The sequence below is a fragment of the Oncorhynchus gorbuscha genome, linkage group LG22 (genome assembly GCF_021184085.1).
Source record: "Oncorhynchus gorbuscha isolate QuinsamMale2020 ecotype Even-year linkage group LG22, OgorEven_v1.0, whole genome shotgun sequence".
NCBI lineage: Eukaryota > Metazoa > Chordata > Actinopteri > Salmoniformes > Salmonidae > Oncorhynchus > Oncorhynchus gorbuscha.
In genome coordinates, this window is record NC_060194.1 from 16,496,656 (window position 1) to 16,510,836 (window position 14,181).

Below are 14,181 nucleotides of genomic sequence, written 5' to 3' on the forward strand. Positions count from 1 at the left end.
TTTGCTGTTGTTCTGGGATTGGTTTGCACTTTTCGCAGCAAAGTAGGTTCATCTCTAGGAGACAGAATGCGTCTCCTTCCTGAGCGGTATGACGACTGCATGGTCTCATGGTGTTTATACTTGCATACTATTGTTTGTACAGATGAACGTGGAACCTTCAGGTGTTTGGAAATTGCTCCCAAGGATGAACCAGACTTGTGGGGTCTTGGCGGATTTCTTTTGATTTTCTCATGATGTCAAGCAAAGAGACACTGAGTTTGAAGGTAGGCCTTGAAATACATCCACAGGCACACCTCCAATTGACTCAAATTATGTCAATTAGCCTAATAGAAGCTCCTAAAGCAATGACATCATTTTCTGGAATTTTCCAAGCTGTTTAAAGGCACAGTCAACTTAGTGTATTTAAACTTCTGACCCACTGGAATTGTGATACAGTGAATTATAAGTGAAATAATCTGTCTGTAAACAATTGGAATAATGATTTGTGTCAAGCACAAAGTAGATGTCCTAACCAACTTGCCAAAACTATAGTTTGTTAACAATACATTTGTGGAGTGGTTGAAAAATGAGTTTTAATGACTCCAACCTAAGTGCATGTAAACATCCGACTTCAACTCTATACCTTCAGCTACAATGAGAGAGCGAGAGGGAGAGAGATAGAGAGAATGTGTGTAGAGAAAAAAATGAGAAACCGATGAGTGTACAGAGTTCAGTGAGCATATACAGTAGAGTGTGAAAAGTCAGAAGAAAAAAGAGAGGAGGACAGGAAAGGAAAAGAAAGAAGAGGAAAGGAGAGGAAAGGAAAGGAAAGGGGAGGAAAGGAAAGGAAAGGAAAGGAAAGGAAAGGAAAGGAAAGGAAAGGAAAGGAAAGGAGAGGGAAGGAATGGAAAGGAGAGGAAATTAAAGGAAAGGAAAGTAGAGGAGAGGAAAGGAAAGGAAAGGAGAGGAAAGGAAAGGAAAGGAGAGGAAACGAGTGGAATGGAAAGGAGAGGAAACGAGTGGAATGGAAAGGAGAGGAAACGAGTGGAAAGGAAAGGAGAGGGAAGGAATGGAAAGGAAAGGAGAGGAAACGAGTGGAATGGAAAGGAGAGGAAATTAAAGGAAAGGAAAGTAGAGGAGAGGAAAGGAAAGGAAAGGAGAGGAAAGGAAAGGAAAGAAGAGGAAAGGAGAGGAAAGGGAAGGAATGGAAAGGAGAGGAAAGGAAAGGAGAGGAAAGGAAAGGAGAGGAAAGGAGATGAAAGGAGAGGAAAGGAGAGGAACGGGAAGGATAGGAGAGGAGAGGAGAGGAAAGGAGATGAAAGGAAAGTTAAGGAAAGGCAGAGACGCAAGAGCCTCAGGGCAGAAAAGAAGAAATCCAGAGGTCTGTCCAAGAGGTCATAGTGCAACCGGTCATCACGCTAACTGGCCTGTGGCTCTATAACAGCCACCACCAGCCATCTAACTAACTCCAAGTCTTTCATCTGGATGACCACAATGACCACAGAGCCATAGTGGCGCAGTGGAAATGAATTGACCGCACTGAGGGGATCCTTCAATTAGAGTTGTATCCATTTCTCCATAGCAGGAGACCCTCGTCCCTACATAGTCCTTACATAGTCCTTACATAGTCCCTACATAGTCCCTACATAGTCCCTACATAGTCCTTACATAGTCCTTACATAGTCCCTACATAGTCCTCACATAGTCCCTACATAGTGGTGCCATTTGGTACTCAGAAAATGTCTTTGGCAAGGTCAACAGCAGCACCACTGCTGGTTGGGAGTCTGCAGGTCTGCAGTTGTGGTTTTGTTTTATATTTGTCATACCACAAAGGTTACGTCAACTACAGACAACAAGGGAAAACGAAGTGTGCCTCATGCAGCCTTTAGTCCTGTAATCACCCTACATCCTGGCATTAAGATTTGATTCAGATACACGACTTGAAGTTCACGAGAGAGTAACTTCAGACAAGCACATCAGTCGTAACTCTGATGTTCGCATTAATCTTCCATAGATGTAATTGGGAGATTTGGGTGAAAATTCTAATCTCAAGCGCCAAAGATCTTAAGTTAGGATTTGTGCGTACAGGAAACTGTCTCTTTGATTTACGAGATCTGTTATGGTTGTTTTTAAAACTTGTATCCTAGGCCAATGTCACGAAATGACACAGGATATACTCTTGTGAGTAAATTTGGAGCCACCAACGGTATTTACGTGCAAGACGGGAGGGCAGACTGACCTTCCAAGGCTCTAATATAATCAGTCTGTCAGTTCATTTATCTGTTAAGATTCCTGTCAACTTCAAAGTGGTGAAATAAAAGGAACATGCCCATGGAACCAAGAACAAACAAACAGATTGTTGTAGAAGTTCATGACCCAATTTAGTTCCTTAGAAGCAAAACCACAAACAACCCATGTTGGATCCAATAATACACCTGGCCTTTCCTGATTTTGCCTCCACTGCTGAGGAAAGCAGTTGGAAAGAGCCATTCTGCTTCCATTGAAACGAACACATGGAAGCTAAACACATTGGTGTGTCTGGAGGTTGACACGCTAGGTAAAACCTAAATGCTGATGTGGCATTTCTCCTCTGAAATCATTTTGGGTATGATTCAGAACGATTCAAAGTGCTCTCTGTGATTATGAGTATGATTCAGAACGATTCAAAGTGCTCTCTGTGATTATGAGTATGATTCAGAACGATTCAAAGTGCTCTCTGTGATTATGAGTATGATTCAGAACGATTCAAAGTGCTCTCTGTGATTATGAGTATGATTCAGAACGATTCAAAGTGCTCTCTGTGATTATGAGTATGATTCAGAACGATTCAAAGTGCTCTCTGTGATTATGAGTATGATTCAGAACGATTCAAAGTGCTGTCTGTGATTATGAGTATGATTCAGAACGATTCAAAGTGCTCTCTGTGATTATGAGTATGATTCAGAACGATTCAAAGTGCTCTCTGTGATTATGAGTATGATTCAGAACGATTCAAAGTGCTCTCTGTGATTATGAGTGTGATTCAGAACGATTCAAAGTGCTCTCTGTGATTATGAGTACGATTCAAACCTCCTTCCTAACCTTTCGCTCTATCGCTCTCTCTCTCTCCCTCTCCTCTCTGTGTCATGGTCTCACGCTCGGGGAAACTGTTCAAACAAATTTAAAAAACGGTCATGCTATTTTAGTGTCAGTGTGAGATAAGTCTGTCTTTGGTTAGATTTAGGATTACATCCCAAATAGCACCCTATTCCATATGTAGTGCAACATTTTGACCGGGACACACTCTGTCTTTGATGCTTCTCCACATTGGCCACAGTCATGCTGGCATATCGACTCAAGGCACAGAGCATCTCCACAAAAGCCTTATTGATGTTATTTTGATATCTGACCACTCCATGAATGTTATTGTGTCAGTTCCAACTGTGATTTCAAGGGAAGAGTTCAAAACTGCATTTCTCCAGCAAACCTCCTTTCTAACCTTTCCATTTTAGCGCTCTCTCTGTCTCACTCTCTGTCTCTCTGTCTCTCTGTCTTTCTGTCTCTCTCTGTCTCTGTCTCTGTCTCTGTCTCTGTCTCTGTCTCTCTCTCTCTCTCTCTCTCTCTCTCTCTCTCTCTCTCTCTCTCTCTCTCTCTCTCTCTCTCTCTCTGTCTTTCTGTCTCTCTCTCTGTCTTTCTGTCTCTCTCTCTCCCTCTCGGTCTCTCTCTCTCTCTCTCTGTCTCTCTCTCTCTCTCTCTCTGTCTCTCTCTCTCTCTCTGTCTCTCTCTCTCTCGCTCTATCTCTCTGTCTCTCTCTCTATCTCACTGTCTGTCTCTCTCTCTGTAACACAATAAAATAACAATAACGAGACTATACACAAGGAATACCGGTACTGTCACGACTATTGCCGAAGTTGGTCCCTCTCCTTGTTCGGGCGGCGTTCAGCGGTCGAAGTCACCGACCTTCCAGCCATCGTTGAACCACTTTTCATTTTCCATTGGTTTTGTCTTGTCTTCCATCACACCTGGTTCCAATTCCAGCAATTCCACGTTGTGTAATTAACCCTCGGTTCCCCCCGATGTCCTTGTCCGTAATTGTTTCTTGTAGTACAACGGTATGCTGTTATTTACAGGGTTTTGGTTGACCCATTGATTGTATTGTTCTGTTGACGGTGGTTTCTGGATATTAAACCTGTTGTAAATCAGTTTTCACTCTCCTGCACCGGACTTCTCTGCCACCAGTACACACCTCGCTACAGGTACCGAGTCAATGTGCAGGGGTACGAGATAGTTGAGCTAATTGAGGTAAAATGTGCATGTACGTAGGGGTAAATGTGACTAAACATAGATACTACTGCATGGCGTGAAAGAGTGTGATTGTGTGTGTGTGCGCGTGTGCGTGTGTGTGTGTGTGTGTGTGTGTGTGTGCGTGTGCGTGTGTGCGTGTGTGCGTGTGTGTGTGTGTTAGACTGTCAGTGTAGTATGTATGAGTCTGTGAGTAGATTTCAGTGAGTGTGAAGAGAGCCAGTTCAAGAGGGTCAGTGAAAATAAAAAGGGGGTCGATGCAAATAGACAGGGTAGAGATTTGATGAACTGTTCAGCAGTCTTATGGCTTGGGGGGTAGAAGCTGTAAAGGAGCCTTTTGTTCCCAGACTTGGCACTCTGGTACTGCTTGCCGTGCGGTAGCAAAGAGAACAGTCTATGACTTGGGTGTCTGGAGTCTTTGACAATTTTTATGACCTCCCTCTGACACCACCTGGTATAGAGGTCCTGGATGACATGGCATTGAGCTCGGCGCCAGGGATACACTGGCCCATATGCACTACAATCTGTAGCGCCTTATGGTCAGATGCCAAGCAGTTGCCTTACCAAGCGGTGATGCAGCCAGTCAAGACGCTCTCAATGGTGCAGCTGTATAACGTTTTGAGGATATGAGGGCCCATGCCAAATCTTTTCAGCCTCCTAAAGGGGGAAGAGGGTTTGTCGTACACTCTTCACGACTGTGTTGGTGTATTTGGACCATGATAGGTCCTTAGTGATGTGGACACAGAGGAACTTGAAGCTCTCAACCCCCTCCACTACAGCCTCTTCGATGTGAATGGGGCGTGCTCGGCCCTCCATTTCCTGTAGTCCACGATCAGCTCCTTGGTCTTTCTGATGTTGAGGGAGAGGTTGTTGTTCGGGCACCACACTGAAAACATAATTATAGACCTCTCGTTCAAAGGAAAAAAACTAATGTTTTGGACTAATGCTTGAAGGCAAAAAGAACCATCACGTTTAAAATTCTTTGGTTGGATATGTTGTATGTTCTATTTGGCTCTGTAATTTAATTATAATATAGGGGAGCGATGGCAGAAACCTAGTGGTCTGCATCCCAAATGGCACCCTATTCCCTATATTGTGTAATACTTTTGACCAGAGGTGTCAAAAGTAGTGTAATAGGGAATGAGGTGACATTTGGGATGCAGTCATGCACTGCAGCTTCCCCGGACATTCTATCTGATAAGGGAGGAATTCAGTTCAGACAATACATGTCTATTAGGATGAGCCATAAGAAAGTCAAACTGTGGCTGCCATGCAAGTAGAACGACATCCGCCTCCTTTCCAGTACATTCCGATGGATGACCCCTTAGTTATGTACATTACCGGTGAAATGTTTTAGAACACCTACTCATTCAAGGGTTTTTCTTTTTTTCACTATTTTCTACATTGTAGAATAATAGTGAAGACATGACAACTATGAAATAACAAATATGGAATCATGTAGTAACCAAAAAAGTGTGATTCTTCAAAGTAGCCACTCTTTGCCTTCTTGACAGATTTGCACGCTCTTGGCATTCTTTCAACCAGCTTCACCTGGAATGGTTCCCACATATGCTGAGCACTTGTTGGATGCTTTTCCTTCACTCTGCGGTCCAACTTATCCCTGACCAACCAGATGAAATCATTTGATGCAGCACTCCAACACTCTCTTTCTTGGTCAAATATCCCTTAGAGTCTGGAGGTGTGTTGCGTCATTGTCCTGTTGAAAAACAAATGATAGTCCCTCTAAGCGTAAACCAGATGGGATTGGGTATTGCTGCAGAATGCTGTGGTAGCCATGCTGGTTAAGTGTGTCTTGAATGCTAAATAAATCACAGACAGTATCACCAGCAAACCACCCCCACACCTTCACACCTCCTCCTCCATGCTTCATGGTGGGAACCACACATGTGGATAAACTGCATTGCCGGTTAGGGCTTGTAAGTAAGAATTTAACTGTAAAGTCTACACCTGTTGTATTTATTCGCATGTGACAAATAACATTTGATTTGATTTGTTGAGATGTGTCTGTTACTTGAACTCTGTGAAGCATTTTTTGAGCTGCAATTTCTGAGGCTGGTAAATCTAATGAACTTATCTTCTGCAGCAGAGGTAACTCTGGGTCTTCCATTCCTGTTGCGGTCCTTGTGAGAGCCAGTTTCATCATAGCACTTGATGACTTTTGAAACTGCACTTAAAGAAACTTTCAAAGTTCTTGACATTTTCCACATTGTCTGACCGTCATGTCTTAAAGTAACGATGGACTGTCGTTTCTCTTTGCTTATTTAGTTGTTCTTGCCATAATATGGACTTGGTCTTTTACCAAATAGGGCTATCTTCTGTATACCACCCCTACCTTGTCACAACACAACTGACTGGCTCAAACACATTAAGAAGGAAAGAAATTCCACAAATGAACTTTTAACAAGGCACACCTGTTAATTGAAATGCATTCAAGGTGACTAACTCATGAAGCTGGTCGAGAGAATGCCAAGAGTGTGCAATGCTATCATGAAGGCAAATGGTGGCTACTTTGAAGAATCTCAAATATAAAACAATCTTTCAAAAGTTTGGAGTCACTTAGAAATGTCCTTGTTTTTGAAAGAAAATCAAATTTGTCATCCATTAAAATAATATCAAATTGATCAGAAATACAGTGCAGACATTGTTAAAGTTGTAAATGACTATTGTAGCTGGAAACTGCAGCTTCTTTATGGAATATCTACATAGGTGTACAGAGGCCCATTATCAGCAACCATCACTCCTGTGTTCCAATGGCACGTTGTGTTAGCTAATCCAAGTTTATCATTTTAATTAGAAAACCCTTTTGCAATTATGTTAGCACAGCTGAAAACTGATTTGCTGAATAAAGAAGCAATACAACTGGCCTTCTTTAGACTAGTTGAGTATCTGGAGCATCAGCATTTGTGGGTTCGATTACAGGCTTTGTCCAGAAACAAAAAAACTTTCTTAAATCTCGCACAATGCTGTGTACTACTCCTTTCACAGAGCAGCACAAACTGGCCCTAACCAGAATAGAAAGAGGAGTGGGAGGCCCCGGTGCCTAACTGAGCAAGAGGACAAGTACATTAGAGTATCTAGTTTGAGAAACAGATGCCTCACAAGTCCTCAACTGGCAGCTTCATTAAATAGTACCTGCAAAACACCAGTCTTAACGTCAAAAGTGAAGAGGCAACTCTGGGATGCTGGCCTTCTAGGCAGAGTTCCTCTTTCCAGTGTCTGTGTTCTTTTGCCCATCTTAATATTTTATTTTCATTGGCCAGTCTGAGATGTGGCTTTGTCTCTGCAACTCTGCCTAGAAGGCCAGCATCCCGGAGTCGCCTCTTCAGCCATTTCCAGCTACAATAGTCATTTACAACATTATCAATATCTACACTGTATTTATGATCAATTTGATGTTATTTTAATGGACAAAAAAATTGCTTTTCTTTCAAAAACAAGGACATTTCTAAGTGACCCCAAAGTTTTGAACGGTAGTGTATTTGGATTTGTTTAACACTTTTTTGGAAACTACATGATTCCATATGTGTTATTTCATAGTTTTGATGTGCTCACTTTTATTCTACAATGTAGAAAATAGTAAAAATAAAGAAAAACCCTTGAATGAGTAGGTATGTCTAAACTTTTGACTGGTACTGTACATATATATATATATACTACATGACCAAAATTATGTGGACATCTGCTCGTCGCACATTTCATTCCGAAGTCATGGGCGTTAATATGGAGTTGGTTCCCTCTTTGCTGCCATAACAGCCTCCCCTCTTCTGGGAAGGCTTTCCAGTAGATGTTGGAACATTGCTGCGGGGCTTGCTTCCATTCAGCCACAAGAGCATTAGTATGGTTGGGCACTGATATTGGCGATTATATGCCTGGCTCGCAGTCGTTGCTCCAATTACATTTTTTACATTTAAGTCATTTAGCAGACGCTCTTATCCAGAGCGACTTACAAATTGGTGCATTCACCTTATGACATCCAGTGGAACAACCACTTTACAATAGTGCATCTAAATATTTTAAGGGGGGCGAGGGGGGGTGAGAAGGATTACTTTATCCTATCCTAGGTATTCCTTAAAGAGGTGGGGTTTCAGGTGTCTCCGGAAGGTGGTGATTGACTCCGCTGTCCTGGCGTCGTGAGGGAGTTTGTTCCACCATTGGGGAGCCAGAGCAGCGAACAGTTTTGACTGAGCTGAGCGGGAACTGTACTTCCTCAGTTCATCGCAAAGGTGTTTGATGGGGTTTAGGTCAGGGCTCTGTCCATGCCAGTCAAGTTCTTCCACACCGATCTCGACAAACCATTTCTGTATGGACCGTGAGACTGCCAGATGGTGATTCATCACTCCAGAGAATGCATTTCACCTGGTCCAGAGTCCAATGTTGGCAGGCTTTACACCACTCCAGCCAACGCTTGGCATTGCGCATGGTGATCTTAGGCTTGTGTGCAGCTGCTCGGCCATGGAAACCCATTTCATGAAGCTCCCGACGAACAGTTATTGTGCTGATGTTGCTTCCAGAGGCAGTTTGGAACTTGGTAGTGAGTGTTGCACTTCACAATAGCAGCACACAACAGGACTTGTTGGAAAGGTGGCACCCTACGATGGTGCCACGTTGAAAGTCCATAGTATGGGTCAACCTACTGCCAATGTTTGTCTGTGGAGATTGCATGGCTGTGTGCTCGATTTTATACACCTGTCAGCAGCGGGTGTGTCTGAAATAGCCGAATACACTAATTTGAAGGTGTGTCCGCATACTTTTGTATATACATATTAAGGAGTGAGGCAGTGAGGCAGTCACACTCCTTTTGTATTTTCTATGTTTTTTACTGAACAGATAAGACAGTAGAGAGAAGACAGGAAAGGTAGGAGGAGGTGGAGTTAACAGTGGGCCGGATTCGAACCCACGCTGACATGTGTGCCGGGGTCAGTGCCACCACTGTAGGACAACGACCCTAACCGTTTCAGTCATATGTTTTATAGGTGACACTGAAATATCACGTTTTGGAGTTTGGTTTGCAGATGTTGTTGATGAAAGGAAAAGGGGTACATTTTCTCGTAGGAATCTGTCGTTTTGCCACGGCCCCTCATTTGATATTTTTTTTGTTTAATAGCCAAAAACAACATTCACATTAACCAAACTGTGACTATGAGCTATAAAATAAATCCTCACAACAAATATTACAGTAAACCTATCATCAAAGTAAAAAACACCGGCTCGGTTGGCGTTACAACTCGGAGACGCAATGTCAACAGTGATTAATTTACTGGAGAATCTGGCGGTGTTCCAATGGTTCCAAAGAACTACATCTCTTCTTATAGATCCTATACACTATATACAGAGCCTTCAGAAAGTATTCAGACCCCTCGACTTTTTCCACATTTTGTTACGTTACAAGCTTATTCTAAAATGGATTAAATTAAATCAAAATCCTCATCAATCTATACACAATACCCCATAATGACAAAGCGAAAACAGGTATTTAGAAATGTGAGCAAATTTATGCAAAAATAAAAACTGAAACATCTTATTTAAATAAGTAATCAGACCCTTTGCTATGAGACGCGAGTGCAGGCGCTCAGGTGCATCCGGTTTCCATTGATCATCCTTGAGATGTTTCTACAACTTGATTGGAGTGCACCTGTGGTGACTTCAATTGATTGGACATGCTTTGGAAAGGCACACACCTGTCTATATAAGGTCTCACAGTTGACAGTGCATGTCAGAGCAAAAACCAAGCCATGAGGTCGAAGGTATTGTCCGTAGAGCTCTGAGACAGGATTGTGTCAAGGAACAGATCTGGGGAAGGGTACCAAAAAAATGTCTGCAGCATTGAAGGTCCCAAAAAACACAGTAGCCTCCATCATTCTAAAATGGAAGAAATTTGGAACCACCAAGTCTCTTGCTAGAGCTGGCCGCCTGGCCAAACTGAGAAAAAGGGGGAGAAGGGCCTTGGTCAGGGAGGTGACCAAGAACCCGATGGTCACTCTGACAGAGCTCTGAGTTCCTCTGTGGAGATGGGAGAACCTTCCAGAAAGACAACCATCTCTGCAGCACTCTACCAATCAGGCCCTTATGGTAGATGGAAGCCACTCCTCAGTAAAATGCACATGACAGCCTGCTTGGAGTTTGCCAAAACTCACCTAAAGACTCAGACCATGAAAAACAAGATTCTCTGGTGAAATTAAACCAAAATTGAACTCTATGGCCTGGATGCCAGGCGTCACATCTGGAGGAAACCTGGCACCATCCCTACGGTGAAGCATGGTTGTGGCAGCATCATGCTGTGAGGGTGTTTTTCCACTAGTCAGGATCGAGGCAAAGATGAACGGAGCAAAGTACAGAGATCCTTGATGAAAACCTGCTCAAGAGCGCCCAGGACCTCAGACTGGGATGAAGGTTTACCTTCCAACAGGACAACAACCCAAAGCAGACAGCCAAGACAGCGCAGGATTAGCTTCAGGACAATTCTTTGAATGTCATTGAGTGGCCCAGCCAGAGCCCGGACTTGAAAAGGATCGCACATCTCTGGAGAGACCTGAAAATAGCTGTGCAGCAATGCTCCCCATCCAACTTGATAGAGCTTGAGAGGATCTGCAGAGAAGAATGGGAGAAACTCCCCAAATACAGGTGTGCCAAGCTTGTAGCATCATACCCAAGAAGACTTGAGGCTGCAATTGCTAACAAAGGTGCTTTAACAAAGTACTGAGTAAAGGGTCTGAATACTTATGTAAATGTGACATTAGATTTCTTTCTCTTTAATAAATGAGCAAAAATGTCTAAATAACTTGATTTCTTTGTTATTATTGGGTATTGTGTGTAGGTTGATGAGGGGAAACAACAATTCAATCCATTTTAGAATGAGGCTGTAACCCAACTAAATGTGGAACAAGTCAAGGGGTCTGAATACTTTCCGAAGGCACCGTATTGTAGTGTATGTCAGAATGTATATTACAGTAAATCTATCATCAGATTCAAAAACACAGACTTGGTTGCTCTCTAAAAACCTAGGGATGCAGTAGCAAGGAACAGAAGGCATTCCCAACATGGTTCCCAAGAATATCTCTCCTTAGAGAAAGCTATACACTATCCAGTATCTGCCAGAATCCTAAAGAGTGCTCACATTTTATAGGTCCCTTGGTGGTGAAATGTGATCTAATAGTAGTCAAGGAACCCATGTGCAAGACAGTCAGTGAGCCTGTGATTTACACAGACAAAGGGATCATTATACGAATGGGGTTATTTATGGTAGATTGTGAACATATGGGCGTTAGTGAGAATGCACACTTATCCTAAGGTGCCGAATGCATGTGTGTTGTTGTGTGTGTGTGTGTGTGTGTGTGTGTGTGTGTGTGTGTGTGTGTGTGTGTGTGTGTGTGTGTGTGTGTGTGTGTGTGTGTGTGTGTGTGTGTGTGTGTGTGTGTGTGTGTGTGTGTGTGTGTGTGTCTGTCAGATACTGTATGTGTGACCCAAATCATAATCAATGATCGGCACTAGGTAGCACAGCTAAAGACAGGGACTAGGCAAATTATAAGTGATCTTGGACCCAACAATATTGTAGACAGCACTACAGAGCAAATCAAATAATAAAACCAAAACACATCGATCCAATTATATTTCCTCTCAAATGACAACACCTTTAAGTAGGTAATGGTTGATGCTCCAGTCTAGTCCTCTTCCATGTTCGCATCAAGCATCTCACAGTAGGAGTGTTTATTTATGATCAGTTTTGCAATGTAGACCTAAATTAATAAAAAAAACATGGGGGGGGGGGGGGAATCAGCACTCTTACTCTGATACCTACGGCCCCAGAAGGAGTCCTTGGAATATAAAGTTCTTATATTGACCAATAGGTGGCAGAGTCACACACTACGTCCAGAAAAAAGAGCGCTTTACGTACTTGCATTCTCTGTCCTCCAGATCAAAATGTGGGTTAAAGTTGATGAGTATCTTCTGGCCCGGTTCTGGGGCTGATATCACCCACATACATTGCTGTGATGGAGGGTATGAGTTCGGATAGCCAGTCGAGGTGAGGTAATCTGCATTGGTTATCTCAATGTTATCTCCACATTTATCTGCAACTAAAACAGACAGAGATAATTATTTAAGAACGAATTCCGTGAGCGAGAAATGACATCTGATTTTTGAATGAACAGGAAAAAAACAAGATGATGTTGTAGGCGACCCTTTAAAAATATATATATTTTATCATTCAGAAAAAAAGAGTAATAACGCTCTGCCAATCGTCAGTGGAAATTATTAACAGAAGATGCAAAAACACACATTTTACCAGTGTACTTGTTTCAAAACTAGTGAAGCATGAGATATGAGTCAGAAATAAGCAACTTTGTGTCATTGTTGTATCTTTTTTTGATGTTATTTACTACACGAATAGTAAATAACATAGCAAATATGAAGACATGCTCTCACAAGTGGCCATTTACCGACACCATAAACAATACATGAGAACGAACACCGTGGAACAAAAATCATGTATTCCCCTCTCCCTACTGTTGAGGGAACGATACCTTTAGATAAATACATAAAGAAAGCAACTCTACCGTTTTGGAAAGGTTGACTTTCAACTGATTTAGACGAGAGAGCTTAGGCTTCAGATGCGTCTTGCAAACCCATGTACTGTAGCCTATGTGCACCTCCGTAGACGTGACGAAAACAGGTGAGTCGTGATTTCAAATCGTCCAAATTAAGGCTTTTATAAGGCCAATGTTAGAAAATATGATATTTCAACAGTCTACACTTACCGCTTTGAATCAATGAAGCCACAACAATGAGTTGGGTTGAAAATAACAGTATACATCCACAATACATCATTGGACTGTAAAATACACAAATCTGTAAAAAAAAAGAAAAAGATAAAAAAAATAAACTTTGATATTTCCACGGTTTTATAGTCCTCAAAGCAAAACAACAAATGTCTCAGAAATGTAGGAGAAATGTGTCTGACAGCTTCAGGTTGCCAGCATCCTTTAGTAGCCTATTCAGCTGCTGTTTCCTCTTTCCTCGGAAAGTCGTGTTTCTCTCGCAGAATAAGAACTTGCCATTTCCCAGGAAAATGAAAATAATAATAATCCAAACGCAGAAAACAATTGTTGATTCCGAAAATCCAGACGCCTAATGTGCCCCAACAGTTAGCCTATCAATCGATAACTGATGCTTGTATATCAAAAGTGGAATAATAAACTTAAAATATTCAATAATATCTCATACACTCACTACTACCCCGTCTAAAATCCCCAATACCTATTCCTTTTGACTGCGTTCGTTCGGTAACGGTTCGGCCCTTTTCCGATGCGCGCTGTCTGACCGACACAGTAGAATGTCAGAGGGTCACTCTCATTCGACTTGACGCCAACTGTGAAAGTAACAGTGGCCTTTCCGCTCCCAAAAGTCCAGCTCCAAGACGCACACAGGCACAGACAGATGACTACGAGAAGAGTGGGCAGGAGCGAAAGACACTGTGCGCCCTCCTCCCGCTGGCGCACAGCAGAGGGAGATGTTCTGGATTGGAAGGAATAAAGACAATACCTAAACAAAGTTGAACCATTCATGTTGATATACTAATCTTACGCTACCTGTCGCAAATTCAAAAAACAACAAGCGTTGACCGTATAACAATAGGCCCTTATAACAATGGCATAAGGGGTTTTGCGGAATAATCACTTTAAGCACTTCACTTGACGCCTTGCTTCTGATAGATCCTTGTTTCTGCAGTAGGCTACTATATTCTTATGCAATTACAGTATTATATATTGTTTTACTGGCACTTCAATTCTAAGAGGAATATTTTGCTATATGGAAAGCTGTCTTCTGTTCCAATTAAGAACGCATTAAGAATGCTGCCATGTCCGTAACAGTTTTCTGTAGCCTATTGCTTATTAAAGCAGAGTG

At 42.3% G+C, this 14,181-nt stretch overlaps 1 protein-coding gene across 3 annotated transcripts in view; it reads right to left on the reverse strand.

Moving 5' to 3' along the window:
- LOC124009512 (neuropilin-1a-like) overlaps positions 1 to 13,716 on the reverse strand; it is a 52,996-nt gene extending 39,280 nt beyond the window's left edge. The window contains exons 1-3 of one of the 3 annotated variants that reach the window (XM_046321360.1): positions 13,534 to 13,716; positions 13,035 to 13,125; positions 12,173 to 12,353 (exon numbers count right to left, since the gene is read on the reverse strand). In XM_046321360.1, coding sequence (XP_046177316.1) covers positions 12,173 to 12,353; positions 13,035 to 13,104 — 251 coding nt within the window. In that variant the 5' untranslated portion in view covers positions 13,105 to 13,125; positions 13,534 to 13,716. Of the gene's footprint in view, positions 1 to 12,172; positions 12,354 to 13,034 lie in introns of all 3 variants that reach the window. The other 2 variants (XM_046321359.1, XM_046321358.1) reach the window with 2 other exon arrangements.
- Between the last annotated feature and the right edge of the window lie 465 nt (positions 13,717 to 14,181).